Here is a 17901-nt window from a genome sequence, read left to right as displayed (position 1 = left end):
AAGTTTATGTGAACAAAGAGAAGTGTGAGGTTTAAATAGAAAAATTATTAGAAAATTAGTTTTCAATTCATACTAAAAACAAACATGAAAAAAGAAATAAAGTGAAATCTTCCGGTTATTTTCCCGACATTACCAAACGTGAGAAATGAATTTTCATTTCTCATACCTTTAAAAATAACATGGAAATGATTTCCCCTCAAATATATTCCGTGAACTAAACGGGCCGTACTACCCTGTACTACCCCGCCCAATAGCAGAACCACAAATGAATCAATCCAGTGAGAAAGTTGAAAGAGGGCTCTGTTTCTTGGGTTCTCTTCTAATTCATCTTCTTCTTGTTTGTTTTTACTTTGGTATAATTTACGCGGAAGTTTCCCACTTGTTTCCTAGTGGTAATTATTGTATCGTATCTCTGCTAAAAGCAACTCGCCATGTCATCATAAAGTGGATAATCACAAATTAATACTAATTAACGGGTTTCGCCGCGTTTTATTGATCTCTCTTCTAGCTGGCAATTTCAGACTCCTATGGTAATTAAAATACAAATTACCTTTACATACAAGCAAATCAATCTATTTATACCATTCCAAATCAATCTGTTTCTTCTATGGCTAGGCAAGTTTCTTTATGTGATGGGTGCACAGAGCAAGCCATAATGGAAAACCCACCACCTTCTCATCTTTCTTCTGTGTCTTTGGTGGTGCCTGCTTCTTCTAGTGACGCAGCAGTGCCACTGAAGAATGGGATGGGAGATTTCCTTTTCGGGAAATATGACATGGAGGAATTTATGTATAGAGAAGATGTGCTAGAGCAGTACACGAGGAGGGAAATGGAATTGAGGTGTAGCAGAAAGAGACCTAAGAGGCAGGCCTCGTTTGCTGAGTGTTTGGAGTTCTTGAAGATTGTGTGCTGCTTTCGATTTTAAGATCTTGAGAGCCTTCATTTTGATTCTTTTTATCTTTGTAAATGTCGTTGATCGAGTTTAAGTGCAATAAGACTCATGTTTTCATGTCTTTTAAAATTTTGGTTATTAGCAATTGCAAAAAAAATGAAAGTATTTTAAGTCGCACAGCGTTATTAAAAAGCAAGCGTGACGGAAAGGCTAGTATATAAATTGTGCAAAACAAACGAACAAAATTAAGTAAATAGCTCAGTATAGATAAACAAATTAAGAAGATAATTTCCACCCAAAAAATAGAGAAGAAAAGAAAACAGATAATGACCTTTACGAAAGTGTACAACGATATAAACCGCAATTCACCCATGTCTTCCCAATCACACACATAGACATGACCTACCTACGTGGCTTGGCGGTTAACCCTTTTTTTCCTTTTTTCTTTTTGAATTGTATAACCTTCACAACACAACCCTTCACCAAAACGTTGCATTTCTTGGTGGAATATATAAATAACTCCTCCTACACAGAGCAAATTTGCATTAACTGCTTGCTTTCATTCATTTCTGTTTTTAGTTTCGTTTACTCAAAATCAACCCTGAAAGTGAAATCCATTGTTTCTCTATAACATTTGATTTGACTGATTTTCTGGCAAAATGGCTAGGATTGCACTAACCGCTCGATTTCAGCAAGCAATTACTCCCAATGCTCTTCGATCTTATCTTGCAGAGTTTATCTCAACCTTCTTCTTTGTGTTTGCTGTTGTGGGCTCTATGATGTCCTCCAGTGAGTCATTCTCTTTTCTCTCTTTCTAAAGAGTTTTGTTCTGTCAGTTTTTAACGGAGGATTTTCAATTTATTGTGTTCTAACTTGTAACTTGAGGCATATATCATATTGTTTGGTCTGTTACACTAGAAGCATTAATGGAAGCATGAAATTTGGACGTACCAGTCTCTTAATTTTTAACAGTTTGATGGGAAATGTTGCTACTGTTGTTGTTACTTTAATTTGTACCCATTAATATGTTTGCTTTTGTCGTATGGCACTGGCAGGAAAGTTGATGCCAGATGCTGCATCAGACCCAGCTAGTCTGGTGGTGGTTGCCATCGCCAATGCCTTTGCATTGGCCTCGGCTGTGTACATCTCAGCCAACGCCTCCGGCGGCCATGTGAATCCGGCTGTCACCTTTGGCATGGCCGTGGGGGGACACATTAGTGTCCCCAATGCCATCTGCTATTGGATTTCTCAAATGGTGGCCTCTGTCATGGCTTGCCTTTTATTGAAAGTGACTGTCGTTGGGCAGGTACTTTTTTTCTTTCACATAGCTACAATTCTAGTATGTTTTAGTCTATTGGGTTTTTATAAATGCAGGATCTTAACAAGTTTTAACTTAAACAATTTTCCTTTTTGGGGTTGTGGGGATTATGCAGCATGTTCCAGCATATGCAATTACAGAAGAAATAACAGGTTTTGGGGCATCAGTTTTGGAAGGTGTGCTTACATTTGGGTTGGTTTACACAGTTTATGCTGCTAGTGATCCTAGAAATGGTGCGGTTGGGGGCATTGGGCCCCTGGCAATTGGGTTGATGGCAGGAGCCAATGTCCTGGCAACTGGGCCATTTTCTGGTGGATCCATGAACCCGGCTTGTGCATTTGGGTCTGCAGTCGTTGCCGGTAGCTTCAAGAACCAAGCTGTGTACTGGGTAGGACCTTTGATTGGTGCTGCAGTTGCTGGACTTCTGTATGACAATGTGGTGTTCCCTGCCCAAGTTCCAGATTCTCTTACAGGAGTTACAGAGGGAGTTGGGGTCTTCTGAAATTAAACCATTAGGGCAGATTCTAGTATGATAATGTCTCTTGTTATTAGCATTAGTCATTAATTCTTGTTTCTTCTGTGACATTTGTAGTTTGTTTGTTATGCAAGACTTAAATTTTTTATTAGTTTTTTCGGAAATCTTAATTTTTCTTTTTCAAACGACAAACGTGATCTAGAGCATGTAGAAATAAAAACACCTTGTTTTACTACTTGAATTACAAACTCGTTGCAATTTTCAAAATTAACATAATAAAGTTTCCATTAATCGGTCCAAAATAAGCTACATCTTATTAGAATAATAAAGTCCTATTAGATTAATCTCACAAGAAACTTGTCTCTTTTTCGATTAATTCATTTGATTTTTGTTACATATGTATAATTTAACGGCTAATAACAGAAATTAGAAAATGAACGGCGACGATTGCTCTCATGTGCAATCTAAACGTACAAAAAACACAAATATTATCAAAACAAGTCCAATTCCACATTCACAGCAATGGCGCCTAAAACCCTCTCATCTTTCCTCTCACCTTTCACTCTACCCTACCACCTCACGATCCCAAGTACCAAGCTTCTCAATCTTCACTCGAAATCCACTCTCATACTCTGCAGATTTTCACAGCCACAAAAGACTCATCAGAAAGCAACCGTTTCAGAGACCCAATCATTGAATCCCCCACCCGAACCCGACGGCACCGGAGCGGCCGCACCGACCCCAGGCGACCGGTTCCTCGAACGACACCGTTCCTTTGAGGCTGCGAAGGTCCTACTCAAAGAGAAAAAGAAGAAGAAGAAAGAGAAGCCCGTGAAGGTTTCTACGAACGTCGCTTGTTGTTATGGGTGTGGAGCTCCGTTACAGACTTCGGAGCCTGATGCTCCGGGTTATTCGGACCCCGAGACCTACGCATTGGTATAAATTATTCATGTAGGACTTTAATTTCATTTGTTTTGACAATGGGATTTTAATTTTTTTGGCTACTGAATTGGGTTGTAATTTTGCTGTCGGTGTTTTAAGTTAAAGTTTAGTTATTGCATTTCAAAGAAAGAAAAGCACTTCCAGGTCCAAAGTGCTTTTACTGAATTGGGGTGTAATTTTGCTGTTGGTATTTAAGTTAAATTTTAGTTATTGCATTTCAAAGCAAGAAAAGCACTTCCGATTCCAAAATGCTTTTACTGATGTTTACTTGAGTTCCAGATGCTCATATTTTGCTTTTGTTTACCAAATGTAAATGCGCAGAAGAAGAAACACCACCAGCTTAAAACCGTTATATGCGGAAGGTGCAAGCTTCTGTCTCATGGGCACATGATAACTGCTGTTGGTGGGAATGGGGGATATTCTGGCGGGAAACAGTTCATTATGGCTGAACAGCTTCGGGAGAAGCTGGCACACCTGCGCCATGAGAGAGCATTGATAGTTAAATTGGTAAACTACTTTCTAACTTTGCTTGCTATGAAGTAAGTGAGTTGCCTTGAGGAATGTTAAAATCTATGTCTTAATCGGTTACTCATGTATAGGTTGATGTTGTGGATTTCAATGGTAGCTTTTTGGCTCGTGTGCGTGATTTGGCTGGTGCAAATCCTATAATATTAGTGATTACTAAGGTATTAAACTGCCTGTTGGTGCTTATTTAATGTGATATTGATATAAGTGACTTTTCTATTGATTATACTTTCTAATATCAGGTTGATTTACTTCCCAAAGGGACTGATTTTAATTGTATTGGTGATTGGGTTGTAGAGGCCACTGCAAAGAAGAAGCTTAAGTAAGATTGGTTTCCTTGGCTATGCTTTTATTTATGGATAATATTATCAATCTAAAGAGTTTCCTGGAATTCTTGATGAGAAAGGAATTCATGCAAACTGGTCTCGTTTAGTTGGGATTAGGGCTCTATTTAGTTTGAGTTATTTGAAATGGTGGTTGCTAAAATTGAAGCTTGAATTATACTTCTAAGACTCTATTATTTGCAGTGTTATAAGCATTCATCTTACAAGTTCGAAGTCTTTGGTTGGAGTAACTGGAGTTGCATCAGAGATCCAAAAGGAGAAGAAGGTTCTTTACTTCTCTTTTTGTGCTTGTGCGCATGTGCATGTGCATGTGTGAAGTTCATTAATCGGACTAATTGATATAAGAAATTAAAGCTAGCTGAGTAAATAGGATGACCTATTTTTTACTTGCTATTCTATGAAACAAAATATAAATGTGTATCATTTAAATTTATTTCAACCTGAATTCATTGGCTGTTTTTTGGTGCAGGGGCGGGACGTTTATGTTCTGGTTAGTCTCTTAACTAGAAGTTTACTTAATGCATCTAGTACTCAGTATGTGCTGTTGTCAAGTGATTCTAAAGCATTTTGAAACCTGAACAATTGTGTACATAATACATGTAACAAGAGGGAAAACAGTTGTTGTTCTTTTACTCTGCTCTAATTTATCAAAAATAATATTTTTCAGTATTTGAGAAATATATGCATGTATATTTATCTTTTCATATTTGATAGTTCACATTACACTTTTTTCTATAGGGCTCAGCAAATGTAGGGAAATCAGCATTCATCAGTGCTTTGCTGAGTAAGTTAATGACATTCATTCTGTGTTTGTTGCCTTTGGTAGGCATGTAGCTTATTCAAGATTAAAGTTAGATACAGTTCTATTTCAGAAAGATAATTAACCAGTGTAATGTAGCTTATTCAAGATTAAAGTTAGATACAGTTCTATTTCAGAAAGATAATTAACCAGTGTTTCATTTACTAAACGAGTTGTTCTTCCTTTTACTTGACTTTTTATTATTTGTGTGATACCAGAAATGATGGCAGAAAACGATCCAGTTGCTGCATCAGCGCAAAAGTACAAACCAATACAATCTGCAGTTCCAGGAACTACCTTAGGTCCAATTCAAATTAATGCTTTCCTAGGAGGAGGGGTATGCCACAGTATCTTTATTTATCAAGAACTTTTCAAATCTAGCATAATAATCTTCTATTTCATGCAGAAATTATATGACACACCTGGAGTTCATCTCCACCATAGGCAAGCAGCAGTGGTTCATTCAGAAGATCTACCTGCCCTTGCTCCTCAAAGTCGGCTAAGGGGTCAATCTTTTCCTGTATGTTTAGTCAGCTTAGGGGGTCATTCTTACCCTGTATTTGTTTCCTTTTAGTAGTTTATCTGTTGGTATCTTCTAGTTAGTGACTTTTGGTTATTCTTAACCAGAATTCTCAGGTGTCCTCTGGAAATGTAACAGCAGGGAATGACAATTCCAATGGTTTGAATGGCTATTCAATATTCTGGGGAGGTCTTGTCAGAGTAGATGTCTTGAAGGTTTTGAGTAGTTTCACATATATTGACTTTATCAATCTCATTATGGATGGTCTTTCCTGACCGATCAAGCTGTCGATAATTTCAGGTTCTCCCTCAAACACGATTGACATTTTATGGGCCAAAGAGTCTTCAGATTCATGTGGTACCTTCTGACAAGGCAGATGAGTTTTACCAGGTAAACCATGGTCTCACTTGAGATTAATCATATTTTGTAATATTTTTATAAGTAAAGCAGGCATTCGAAATATTTTGAAAGCTACCTTCTTGGACAGTGTATGCATTTTTCTCTTACATATATGATACATTCTATATGAATGACGTGGGATTTTTTTGACATGTTGCAGAAAGAACTTGGAGTTCTGTTAACACCTCCAACTGGAAAACAAAGAGCAGATGAATGGAGAGGACTTGAAACTGAGCGTCAGTTGCAAATAAAAATTGAAGATGTGGAGAGGTGCATTGTTCATGCTCTTAACATTACCTCTTTCAACATTTGTTATTTGATTTTGGTCCCATGTAAATGCCGAATTCACGCATGATTATTTTGGTCAGCCAATATGAAAATTTCTTCTCTTCTCTGTTCACGCAGGCCAGCCTGTGACGTGGCCATATCAGGTTTAGGATGGATCACTGTTGAACCCCTTTGCAAATCATTGACAAGTTCCGATTCCAGAACGGAAGCAACTGCAGGAGAACTGCATTTAGCCGTGCATGTCCCGAAGCCAGTCGAAATATTTGTTAGGCCCCCATTGCCAGTGGGTAAGTCTGGAGCAGAATGGTATCAGTATAGGGAGTTGACTGAGAAGGAAGAGGAAGTAAGACCAAAATGGCATTTTTGATGCTTGTGATTTTTCATGTCTATGACAATTGACATGTATATATATGCAATCAATTTTTGTTGTAAAATTGAACAAAGGTAAATTTTCATATATAGAATGTGAAAATGAAAATGACGACAACAAATGCGAGGATTGGTTCTGTAAAGTGATAATAGAGCACAAAAACATTTCGACCAAAAAAAACAATCACAAAATGGATCAATAATTTACTTCTCAGTTGGGCTTTTGCCCATGTTCTGTAGTTTCTAATTCCAGGGACGACGCCGTTTTGGTATAGCCCAAGAGCTAAAATAAAGGCCCAATATCCTTTTGAGTTCTCTTGAATCGAAGCCGAAGTAGTTTTCCCGCCTTGCACGTGCCGCGTGTTGAAATTCGAAACTTTCGAGTTCAGAGTGTTTCAGAGGAGAGGAAAGGAAGAGAAGCAGAAGCTCCTCCTCTAGGGTTTTCAATCTCTCTCACTGTACGTACACTCTCCTTTGAAATTGGAAAAGCTCAGCAATGTACATCAAGGAGGTATGCTTAGAGGGGTTCAAGTCGTACGCGACGAGGACGGTGGTGCCCGGGTTCGACCCGTTTTTCAACGCCATAACGGGTCTCAACGGGTCGGGCAAATCCAACATCCTCGACTCCATCTGCTTCGTCTTGGGCATCACAAATTTGCAGCAAGTCCGGGCTGCCAATCTCCAAGAGCTCGTCTACAAGCAAGGCCAGGCCGGCATTACAAAGGCCACCGTCTCCATCGTCTTCGACAATTCCGACCGCTCCCGCAGTCCCCTGGGCTACGAGGCCCATCCCGAAATCACAGTCACCCGTCAGGTAAGTCATTTGCCGGGTTTCGGTAATTGGGTCTCTTTTTGGTGTTCAATTTTGGGTTTTCTTGCGTAAAAATTTCTTTCCTTGACTGTCATTAGTGTTGGATTTAAGATAATTTGCTCGAGTGATTATAATGGCCTTTGTATTTATCGAATTGTATCCGAATTTTTATTTTTTGGTTCAAAATGGAGTTAATTGCTAAGTATGTGATAAGAAACTATTGCTTTGCTTTATAGATTGTGGTTGGTGGAAGGAACAAGTACTTGATCAATGGCAAACTTGCGCAGCCTAGTCAGGTCCAGAACCTTTTTCATTCGGTGCAGCTCAATGTTAACAACCCGCATTTTCTTATAATGCAAGGGCGCATTACCAAGGTTTTAAATATGAAACCCCCCGAGATTCTGTCCATGCTTGAAGAGGCTGCTGGGACAAGAATGTATGAGACCAAGAAAGAGGCGGCTTTGAAGACACTTGAGAAGAAACAGAGCAAAGTCGATGAGATCAATAAGCTTCTTGACCAGGAGATACTGCCTGCCTTGGACAAGTTGAGGAGAGAAAGGACACAGTACATGCAATGGGCTAATGGAAATGCTGACTTGGATCGGCTTAAAAGGTTTTGCATTGCATATGAATATGTTCAAGCGGAGAGGATTAGAGACAGTGCAGTGTGTGAGGTGGAGCAGGTGAAGGCCAGAATTTCTGAGGTCGACGATGATACGAGAAAGACGCAGGCAGAAATACAAGAAATGGAAGCACAAGTGTCTAAGTTAACAGCTGAAAAGGAGGCTAGAATGGGTGGAGAAGTAAAAACTTTGTCTGACAAAGTAGATGCGCTTTCTCAAAATCTTGTGAGGGAAGTGTCTGTACTGAATAATAAAGAGGACACTCTGGGGACTGAAAAGGAAAATGCTGAAAAGGTAAATGGTTATATTCTATGATTCACTGCATTCTTCTTATTCTATTGAGCTCTTCAAGTTTGCTATATGGTTATTCGTATATTCCTTGGCTTAACAATTGAATGATTATAGCATTTGCATCTTGATGTTGGCAGATTGTCAGCAATATTGAAGACATGAAGCAGTCTGCAAAAGAGACGGACTTCGCGATAAAAAAAGCTGATGAAGGTGCGGCTGATTTGAAAAAGAGAGCAGGGGAACTTTCTCAGAGTCTGAATGAGTATGAAAAGGAGTACCAGGTAAGATTTGTATTCTATGTTGGTTTTCTACTTAATATTGCCAATGTTAATGAATACAGTTGTCTGCAAACCAAAGTATTTGTCACTGTGATTAGGGTGATTAATTCAAGAAATCTATGTTTAGGGCATACTAGCTGGAAAGAGTAGTGGAAATGATGAGAAATGCCTTGAAGATCAATTGTGTGATGCCAAAATAGCTGTTGGGAGTGCTGAAACAGAGTTGAAACAGTTGAAAACAAAAATAAGCCACTGTCAAAGGGAGTTGAAAGAGAAAAATAATCAGCTAATGTCAAAGCGTGAAGAAGCTGTTGCCGTAGAGAGGGAGCTTACTGCTAGAAAAGAAGATCTGGTAAATGTTAAAATGGCACAGGAGTCTCTTCCATATAAGGAGGGCCAGATGGAAGCATTACAAAAGGTTAGCATGGTTTCTGTTCGATCATTCGCTCTGCACCTAAATAGTTTGTCATCTCAATTTGGCTCTTATTTCTGTAAATGTATATTTCTTCAGGATCGTGCATCTGAGTTGGAGCAGGTGCAGAAGTTGAAGGATGAAATGCGAAATCTTTCTGGTCAATTAGCAAATGTTGACTTCACATATCGGGATCCTGAGAAGAATTTTGATAGGTCCAAGGTCAAGGGTGTAGTTGCAAGACTTATCAAAGTGAAGGATTGCTCCACGATGACTGCCTTAGAGGTCAGGGGTGAATTATTACACATAATTTCATTTCATGAATTAGGTCATGTATCAACTCTTACATTAATACAATTTGCAGGTTACTGCTGGTGGAAAGCTGTTTAATGTTGTTGTAGACACAGAGAGTACTGGAAAACAACTTCTTCAGAATGGAAACCTTCGAAGAAGAGTAACAATTATACCTTTGAACAAAATACAACCTTATACTGTTCATCCTAGGGTTCAACATGCTGCTGTTAAATTGGTTAGTTTCTCTACCAATACACCCCACCCTCTTTTCCGTGCCGTGTAGAGCATTTGCTGAAAACCTTGATTTCAATTTCAGGTTGGCAAGGAGAATGCAGAACTGGCACTTTCTTTGGTTGGTTATGATGAGGAGTTAAGAGTATGCATCGAGCAGGCCCATATAAAATTTAAACCTGATTTTATTTTTTAATACATATATTAGGGAGTGTAGAGTTCTTTCATCCGATTTCTCTGTACTTAGACAATTGTGGGTGCTTGGAATTTGTTGTAGGCTTCTTTCTTTGTCTTTTGGGATATTGTGCAGACACAAGCAACAGACTTTTGGAATTTATATTGCACTTTTTAACTAAATTCAATGTTTATTGCAGAGTGCTATGGAATTCGTTTTTGGTTCAACCTTTGTTTGCAAAACCATTGATGCCGCAAAGGAGGTAGGACCAACTTTGCTAATTTGTTCATGTAACATTTCTAGAACAGAGCAATTCAAGTTGTGGCTTTTGTGCCTGCTTTGAAGATGGCTTATTCTGAAGTTTTGCCTGTTTATGCTGAATCTTTTGGCATGCAGAAGTTTGATTTGATGTAGTCTGATTCTATAATATGTACTTCTAAACCCTTCAAATCTATATTTAGAAGGGTGCATGACACATTCTGCATCTTCTTGAATGTTTTCTAGGTTGCTTTTAACAGGGAAATTCGCACCCCAAGTGTCACTCTTGAAGGTGACATCTTTCAGCCTAGTGGCCTTTTGACTGGTGGAAGCCGCAAGTAAGTCAGTGTTGGTTTTTCCTCCTTAGTTCAAATTGGTCTATACATGGATATATTTTATGCTTCATTCCTCTTTCTCTCAAAACATTGCTATTGTTAACATTTTCCTGACTAATGCTCCAAATTTATCATTGTCTTCTTAATCATTTTTAATGCTCCACTGAGTAACTAAAAGCTAACATTTCTTTTAGAAAAACTAAAAGACGCTTTCAAGTGATTATGTCTATATCTATTTAGTCAGCCTTTTAAAGCAACAATTTACTGTCACAGGGGTGGGGGTGATCTGTTAAGGCAACTTCACGAGCTGGCTGAGACTGAACAAAAACTTTCTGTACACCAGAGAAGATTGACTGAAATCGAAGCTAAGGTTGACCATGAACATATTTTTTTTCTTTCTCTGCATAAGAATAGATGAACTTTTGTGATAGTCAGGCCCTTCTTAATTGCAACTCAATACATTAATACTGTGTTTTTGTGGCTGTTTCTGCATTTCCTTGGGAATTGGAAGCATTTGTACATGAGTTGATCTTGTTACATATTTCATTTATATTTTTGTCGATTCTTAAATTGCAGATTACAGAGCTTCTGCCTCTTCAGAAGAAGTTCATGGACCTTAAAGCACAGTTAGAACTTAAATCGTATGACCTTTCGTTATTTCAGGGCAGGGCTGAGCAAAATGAGCATCATAAGGTTTCCAGTTCTCTCTTTTTCTGGGCATACGGAGCACATATTTATTCTGCAATTTCCTTTATTGGTTCATGCAATCATTTGATGTATAATTATTTTTTGGTGCTACCTAGCTTGGTGAATTAGTAAAAAGGATTGAGCAGGAGCTTCAGGAAGCGCAATCTGCAGCTAAAGAAAAGCAGCTTCTTTATGAAGATTGTGTGAATAAAGTGTTAGTGCTTGAGAAATCAATCAAAGATAATGATAATAGCCGGGAGGGAAGGCTCAAAGATTTTGAAAAGAAGATTAAAGAAACAAAAGCTCAAATGCAATCAGCTTCAAAGAATCTCAAGGTAGATTTTGATATTGCTGACTTGTAATATAAGGATTGTCCACACGAGGTTTTCTAACTATATTACTCCTCCCTTGAGGTTTCAAGCTAATTCATTGTAGTTTATTTTTAGTTTACTTCGTGATATGACCATTATCTTTCATTCTCTTTCCATTATATAAACTTGAGAGGCAGGGTCTGTCAATGTTAAAACTTGAAACCACATAAAAACAGGAGGAATGTCATGTAAGCCTGGGAGTTCTGTAGGATGTTCATGTTATTCAGAAGTGATCTTGTAGCTAATTTTTATAGACAACTGCTCAGATTATTTTAGTTGCTGAGTTTGTAAAAATATCTGCCTGATTCCGCAGTAGCTCTTTAACTTTTGTTTGGCATGGTTTTACTCACTGCTAGGGGCATGAAAATGAAAAAGAGAAGCTTATTTTGGAAAAGGAAGCTATTATAAAAGAACTTGCATCTTTGGAGACTCAGTTAGCTTCTTTGAGAACGCAAATTGACAACCTAACTTCAGAAGTAGAAGAGCAGAGAGAAAAGGTAAAGACTGATATTTGATTTGACTAGTTCTCTTGTGTACAATTTTCAATGGTGCATGCATCTCGTTTTCAGGTAGCTTCCACAAGAAATATGCATGATCAGGCACAATCTGAGCTTAATTCGATTCGGATGAAGATGAAGGACTGTGATTCCCAAATTAGTGGCATTCTTAAGGAGCAGCAAAAACTCCAACATAAACTTAGCGAGACAAATCTTGAACGGAAGAAAATGGAAAATGAGGTAATTTTCTATTTTCCTCTATATATGTTCTCCAGAACATTATATGCTAACCAACCTCCTTTTCGATTTTCTTTTCTAGGTAAAACGAATGGAAATGGAACAGAAAGATTGCTCTACGAAAGTAGACAAATTGATGGAGAAGCATGCCTGGATTGCATCCGAGAAACAACTATTTGGTAAAACTGGGACTGATTATGATTTTGGCTTGCGAGATCCTCGTAATGCAAGAGAAGAACTTGAGAAACTGCAGGCACAACAGTCTGGGTTTGTGACTTGGAATTTTCTTTTTCATCTTTTTTGTTTTTAATCGTCTGCTTCTAAGACTGAAGTATTTTCACTTTGAGATTATCTAAACTTTTAAAGTTATGCTATTAGTATCTTCCATGATGCAAAGATGACTTTCCCCCTTCGTTTGTAGTCTTGAGAAAAGAGTGAATAAGAAAGTTATGGCAATGTTCGAGAAAGCAGAAGATGAGTACAACGATCTCATGTCTAAGAAGAACATCATTGAGGTTGGTTACCCTTGATCTGTCCAAATACCATTTTAGCCTTTTTTTTCTTACCCTAGGTTTGCCTTTCCTAGAATGATAAGTCTAAGATCAAGAAGGTGATAGAAGAGCTGGATGAGAAAAAGAAGGAAACACTGAAAGTTACTTGGGTAAAAGTTAACAAGTAAGTCTTCTTTTATGTCATCACTTGCTTTGAAATTTAGTTGACTTTATATTCATCTACTTAGTTCTCTATTTTTATGATGCTCTTGGTTCTTTCTTCCATCACAACTTCCAAATTTTTCTTCCTTCAGTGACTTTGGATCTATCTTTTCTACACTTTTGCCCGGCACAATGGGAAAGCTTGAACCTCCTGAAGGGTGCAGCTTCCTAGATGGACTTGAGGTTCGTGTTGCATTTGGTGGTGTTTGGAAACAGTCCTTGTCAGAACTGAGTGGGGGTCAACGATCGCTCCTTGCACTTTCTCTCATCTTGGCATTGCTTCTCTTCAAACCAGCTCCGCTTTATATACTGGATGAGGTCCGCTTAACTTTTACTTTATGATGTGCTTACTTTATGATAAATCCAGCTACTCCATATTACTAAATTCCTTTTATGTTCTTTTTCGTTTGGAGTAATGTAGTAGGCTGCTTATAGTACTTGCAATAGAGTTTCTAAGGGCATATGTTGCTCTCTATTTGTTTAGACGTAATTTTTGTCGGCATGACATTCTCTTCATTTGCAGGTTGATGCGGCTCTTGATCTAAGCCACACACAGAATATTGGAAGAATGATCAAAACTCATTTCCCACACTCCCAGGTCTGGTGGATTCTCTCATTTGCATAGGCATTTTTTGTTTCTTTTCATGATAAACTTTGATTGAAACCTCTGAAGAATTTTGAACCGTTAAAAGGGAAACTTTGGCTGTAATCATTTTATGGGAAACATAGTTCCTACATGGGGCTTAAATAAGAATGGTGCTTTATGCATGGGGTTTAAGTAAGAATGAATGATGTCTTATAAATTATAATCAAGCTGTCTTCATCTCTTCCCTTGTTCTCATCACATTTTGCAGTTTATTGTGGTTTCACTGAAAGAAGGCATGTTCAACAATGCTAATGTTCTTTTCCGGACCAAATTTGTGGATGGAGTTTCAACTGTTCAGAGGACTGTTGCAACTAAGCAGAAATAGTGATTTTGGTTATTTTTGGAGAATCATGCGAATTCGGTACCTCTCCAGCCTCCTTACCATATATTCTTTCCACCATCTTTTTTCATGTTCATTTTTATTTTGGTAGCTCCTATAAAAAAAGTAAGGTTGCGTTTTGGTAGTCTTATGGCTTTTCTATGTACTTTGACTCATAACTTGCTAACTTTTCTGTTTTGTTTCAGATGTTTACAACATGTACCTTTCTGGTGAAGCTTATTTATGTGAAAAATGTGCAGGGGAAAACATCTTGTTTTTCTGTTTTTGTAATGCTAATTATGTAAAAACAATTTCCAGCCTTCATGTATGTAAAAAGTGTAAATGTAATTGCTGCCTACTTTTTAGATTTGTAAAATACTAATTTGTGATTATATTTATATGCTCGTAGAAAAACAAACAAAATGAGTTGCGGCTTTTACAAGATCACAGAGGAACATGAGAAAATCCGAGCTTCACATGACAGGATTTTTAGGATCCTTACGCGTCTTTGTTGTGGCGGTGCGGTGCTCCAAAAATATGCAACATGTCTTGTAGTGAATGTCTCCAGAATCTGAAGTTATTATAACAAAATGCATATCTTGGGAAGGGAAGGATGGGATTGAATATACCTGTAATCACCTCGCTCCATACGATTTTGATTTGCCCAGAAAAAAGGATTTGAAATATATTATATAATAAATCAACTTGGTAGTTGGTTGGTACTGCTACTTCGAGTAGTAAATTCTAAAAATAGAGTTGATGTTGAAGGGTGAAGAAAGTGAAATAGGAAAAAATTGTCAAAGCGAAGAAAATTATATTCAGGTTCGTTGCTTAAAGATTAGACTGCATAAACTACAATATTAAACAACGAACTGATAACTAAATAAAATAAAGCCGTCCAAATGTGCCTCCATTTGACTTTGGAGCTATGTCAACTAAGAGCAGGGGAGACTAAGGAAGAACAATGCTTATATAAATAAATAAATAAGTTAAAATTTCAATTTCCGTTGACAAATTTGCATGTCAAATACCCAGTTACTTAAATTCATTATTTATTGTTTAGGAGTCAACAAACCCTTTAAAAAAAATATAATTATTTTGCACGCTCAAGCATTTTGCCTGTCTTCAATTCTTGCTCGAGAGAGAAGGTAGGAGGAGGTAACACCTGTAGTTCTGAGAAGCAACGGTTGCTTTGATGGTGACACAGAGGCAGAGACTAGTTGACTTTTGTATAAATACTTCCAAAAAATAATTTGTTTCTAATTATATTTTATATGTACAGCTAAATCTTGTTCCAAAATGATGCTCTAAGATACTTGTCTATTGGGTATTGGGCCATTTCATGAAATCCCTAGAGACATGGAAAATCCCATGACTTGATTTGTTTGTTTCAAATCAATAATTCTATTTCAATGTCTTCATATCATCACTTATTAGAAACAAGTTAATTATATAAATTTTAAATCTTTATTTTTGTTTTAAATATTGAATGGGGTTGAAGTGTCTTAAGAAAACAGTTAACAATGTTGACATTTTGGTGACGGACGTTCTTCTCTGTATATATATACCTGCACCAGAGTGCCATTTTTGATATGCATTACATTGCATTGCGGCTAAACAGAGAGAGAGAGAGAGAGAGAGAGAGAGAGAGAGAGAGAGAGAGAGAGATGAAGAGCAATCAGGTTCGCTTGAATTGTGGAATAACAATGCCTGTCATTGGGTTGGGCACATATTCCTTCCAAAACGACAGGAAAACAACACAACAAGCCGTCCATATGGCCCTCAAGGTACACTCCGTACAATTCTTTAAAAAAAAAAGAACTTTTACAAACTTTTTATCAAGTACTAAATGAATGAGAGCATATTCTAAAAGTGCATGATTTTGTAATGCAGATGGGCTATAGGCATTTTGACACTGCAAAGATATACGGTTCTGAACCAGCCTTAGGAAGAGCTTTGACAGAGGCCATTCTCGATGGGAAAGTCGAAAGAGAAGACATTTTTGTTACATCAAAGTTATGGGGAAGTGATCACCATGACCCTGTTTCAGGACTGAAGCAGACTCTCAAGTAAGCAAAGCAACCATTGCGGCCATTATTAACTATATATGTATATATAATATACTTATATTTGTTACATTCAACTCAATTTGGACCCATACCATATCATATGTCCTTCAATCACTCAAAGTGCGTGTGAATTCGAATACAATCTGGTTTGATCTTCTTACATCAGCAGGATCTCTTCTCCCTTCTCTTGATGAGATCTCACCTCTTTTAGCTAAAAGATAAGATAATGATGATGAGGATTTAAATGAAGACAAAATCCATGGCCTAGGATTTTGAGAATAAATCCATGCAAGTTGATAGATGGATAAATACTGTATCTTTTGTAGAAGAAATAAACAAATATCTAAGTGTAAGTCTAAGTGTGAATAATAAAAATATTTGATTTGATTTGATTGTTGCAGGAGCATGGGCATGGAACACTTGGACATGTACCTAGTGCACTGGCCAGTGAAATTGAAGCCATGGGCTTGCAATCCCATTCCAAATGAAGATGAGTTTGAAGATTTGGACTTGGAAACCACCTGGGCTGGCATGGAGAAGTGCCTGGATTTGGGGCTGTGTAGGTGCATTGGTGTAAGCAACTTCTCCTCCAGAAAGATTGAGCAGCTTTTGGATTTTGCTTCTGTGCCTCCAGCAGTCAATCAGGTAAAATTTATCAGGGATTCTGCAATCCCAACAGCTTTAGTCAAAATAATTACAAATTCATGAGGTTAGGTTTGAAAATGCATGAAAATTTTTCCAACCCCCTATGGGTAATGGGCCATTCCTTTACTATTTTATTATTCTTCGTGTTGGGTTTTGATTGCAACTCACATATCTATAGACTAATAGTTTTTAGTTTGAACTCTCATATGCTTCTTGTTCTTTGTTTTTATCTTGGCTTTTTCAACTCTTGTAATCTCTGTTTTTTTCCTCTGTATAACTTTGGGGCATGAATGAATTGTTATTGAAAAAAAAAAAAAAAGAAAAGTCAATTGAAACAATGTTAATGCATTTCTTCAAAGGCAACTGTGGATATTATTGTCCTCCTTATCAGTCATCTCATCACAATCAATCATAATATGTACAGGTGGAAATGCACCCAATGTGGAGGCAAACAAAACTTCGAGGGTATGTGGGGACCACAATATCCATGTAAGTGCTTATTCACCACTCGGTGGGCCCGGGAATTCATGGGGATCAACACTTGTGGTGAACAGCCCAATCATCAAGTCCATTGCCCTCCAGCGCAAAGCAACCCCAGCCCAGGTATAAAATCCAATCAAATAGCAAACCCAAAGTTTTTTTGTTTTTACATTTATTTTTAAAATGTAAAATTAAAAAAAATCAAATCAAATTTTTACTGGATTTTTTACTTAATATTATAGGTTGCCCTAAGATGGGGATTATCAAAGGGATCAAGTGTGATTGTGAAAAGCTTTAATCCAGAAAGGATGAAGGAGAACATTTTGGCCGTTGATCTGAAATTGGACGACGGGGATCTCATGGAGATAGACAGATTGGAAGAAAGGAAGATCATGAGGGGAGAGTCTCTTGTGAATGAAACCACGAGCCCATACAGGACACTTGAAGACTTATGGGATGATGAGATTTAGTTCATTCATTTTACATTACATTCTTGTATAATTGTATGCAATCAATCAAGTTTCATCTGCAATGAAATATTATAATTTTAAATACAAATTGTGCCAAGACTAATTTTAAGTAGAATTTATCCAGTAGATTTTGAATGCCAGCTACTTTTCTCCAAATCATGATCCTGCCATTTGGTCTTCCATAAACA

The 17901-nt window shown here is 37.6% G+C and overlaps 4 protein-coding genes across 6 annotated transcripts; all 4 read left to right on the top strand.

The window, feature by feature from the left end:
- The first annotated feature begins 1402 nt into the window (after window positions 1–1402).
- Window positions 1403–2884, top strand: TIP5;1 (tonoplast intrinsic protein 5;1). Its single transcript, XM_016794507.2, has 3 exons — window positions 1403–1681; window positions 1948–2198; window positions 2326–2884. Exons 1-3 carry the CDS (start codon window positions 1552–1554, stop codon window positions 2710–2712), a joined length of 768 nt encoding a protein of 255 aa, XP_016649993.2. The 5' UTR covers window positions 1403–1551; the 3' UTR covers window positions 2713–2884.
- A 312-nt stretch (window positions 2885–3196) lies between these two features.
- On the top strand, window positions 3197–6936 carry NOA1 (P-loop containing nucleoside triphosphate hydrolases superfamily protein). The gene is made up of 13 exons (XM_089052238.1): window positions 3197–3621; window positions 3949–4134; window positions 4227–4313; window positions 4395–4474; window positions 4680–4761; window positions 4966–4986; window positions 5235–5280; window positions 5514–5632; window positions 5702–5815; window positions 5923–6030; window positions 6116–6205; window positions 6375–6484; window positions 6620–6936. Exons 1-13 carry the CDS (start codon window positions 3208–3210, stop codon window positions 6867–6869), a joined length of 1707 nt encoding a protein of 568 aa, XP_088908364.1. The 5' UTR covers window positions 3197–3207; the 3' UTR covers window positions 6870–6936.
- Window positions 6937–7080: 144 nt separating this feature from the next.
- On the top strand, window positions 7081–14660 carry ATSMC2 (Structural maintenance of chromosomes (SMC) family protein). Of its 3 annotated transcripts, none has more exons than XM_089052236.1 (21): window positions 7081–7685; window positions 7919–8599; window positions 8734–8877; window positions 9002–9292; window positions 9386–9571; window positions 9651–9815; window positions 9897–9956; window positions 10186–10248; window positions 10491–10582; window positions 10853–10949; window positions 11156–11272; window positions 11383–11601; window positions 11994–12134; window positions 12207–12374; window positions 12454–12638; window positions 12793–12886; window positions 12958–13046; window positions 13177–13402; window positions 13608–13682; window positions 13939–14091; window positions 14459–14660. In XM_089052236.1, the coding sequence occupies exons 1-20, from the start codon at window positions 7368–7370 to the stop codon at window positions 14053–14055; spliced, it is 3528 nt and encodes a 1175-aa protein (XP_088908362.1). In that variant the 5' UTR covers window positions 7081–7367; the 3' UTR covers window positions 14056–14091; window positions 14459–14660. The 3 variants fall into 3 exon arrangements, with proteins under 3 accessions (XP_088908362.1, XP_008234410.2, XP_088908363.1); XM_008236188.2 differs by lacking the exon at window positions 14459–14660 and adding an exon at window positions 14256–14441; XM_089052237.1 differs by lacking the exons at window positions 12958–13046; window positions 13177–13402; window positions 13608–13682; window positions 13939–14091; window positions 14459–14660 and having other exon boundaries at window positions 12750–12886.
- Window positions 14661–15755: 1095 nt separating this feature from the next.
- LOC103333364 ((1S)-1,7-diacetoxy-luvungin A aldo-keto reductase) lies at window positions 15756–17801 on the top strand. The gene is given in 6 exon segments (XM_008236189.2): window positions 15756–15836; window positions 15943–16118; window positions 16520–16763; window positions 17188–17224; window positions 17227–17366; window positions 17486–17801. Coding segments are annotated over 6 exon segments (906 nt in total). The 3' UTR covers window positions 17714–17801.
- The last annotated feature ends 100 nt before the right edge of the window (window positions 17802–17901 follow it).

Source organism: Prunus mume, linkage group LG5, assembly GCF_029339155.1.
Source record: "Prunus mume cultivar Tortuosa linkage group LG5, ASM2933915v1, whole genome shotgun sequence".
NCBI lineage: Eukaryota > Viridiplantae > Streptophyta > Magnoliopsida > Rosales > Rosaceae > Prunus > Prunus mume.
This window is presented reverse-complemented; position numbering and strand designations above follow the sequence as displayed.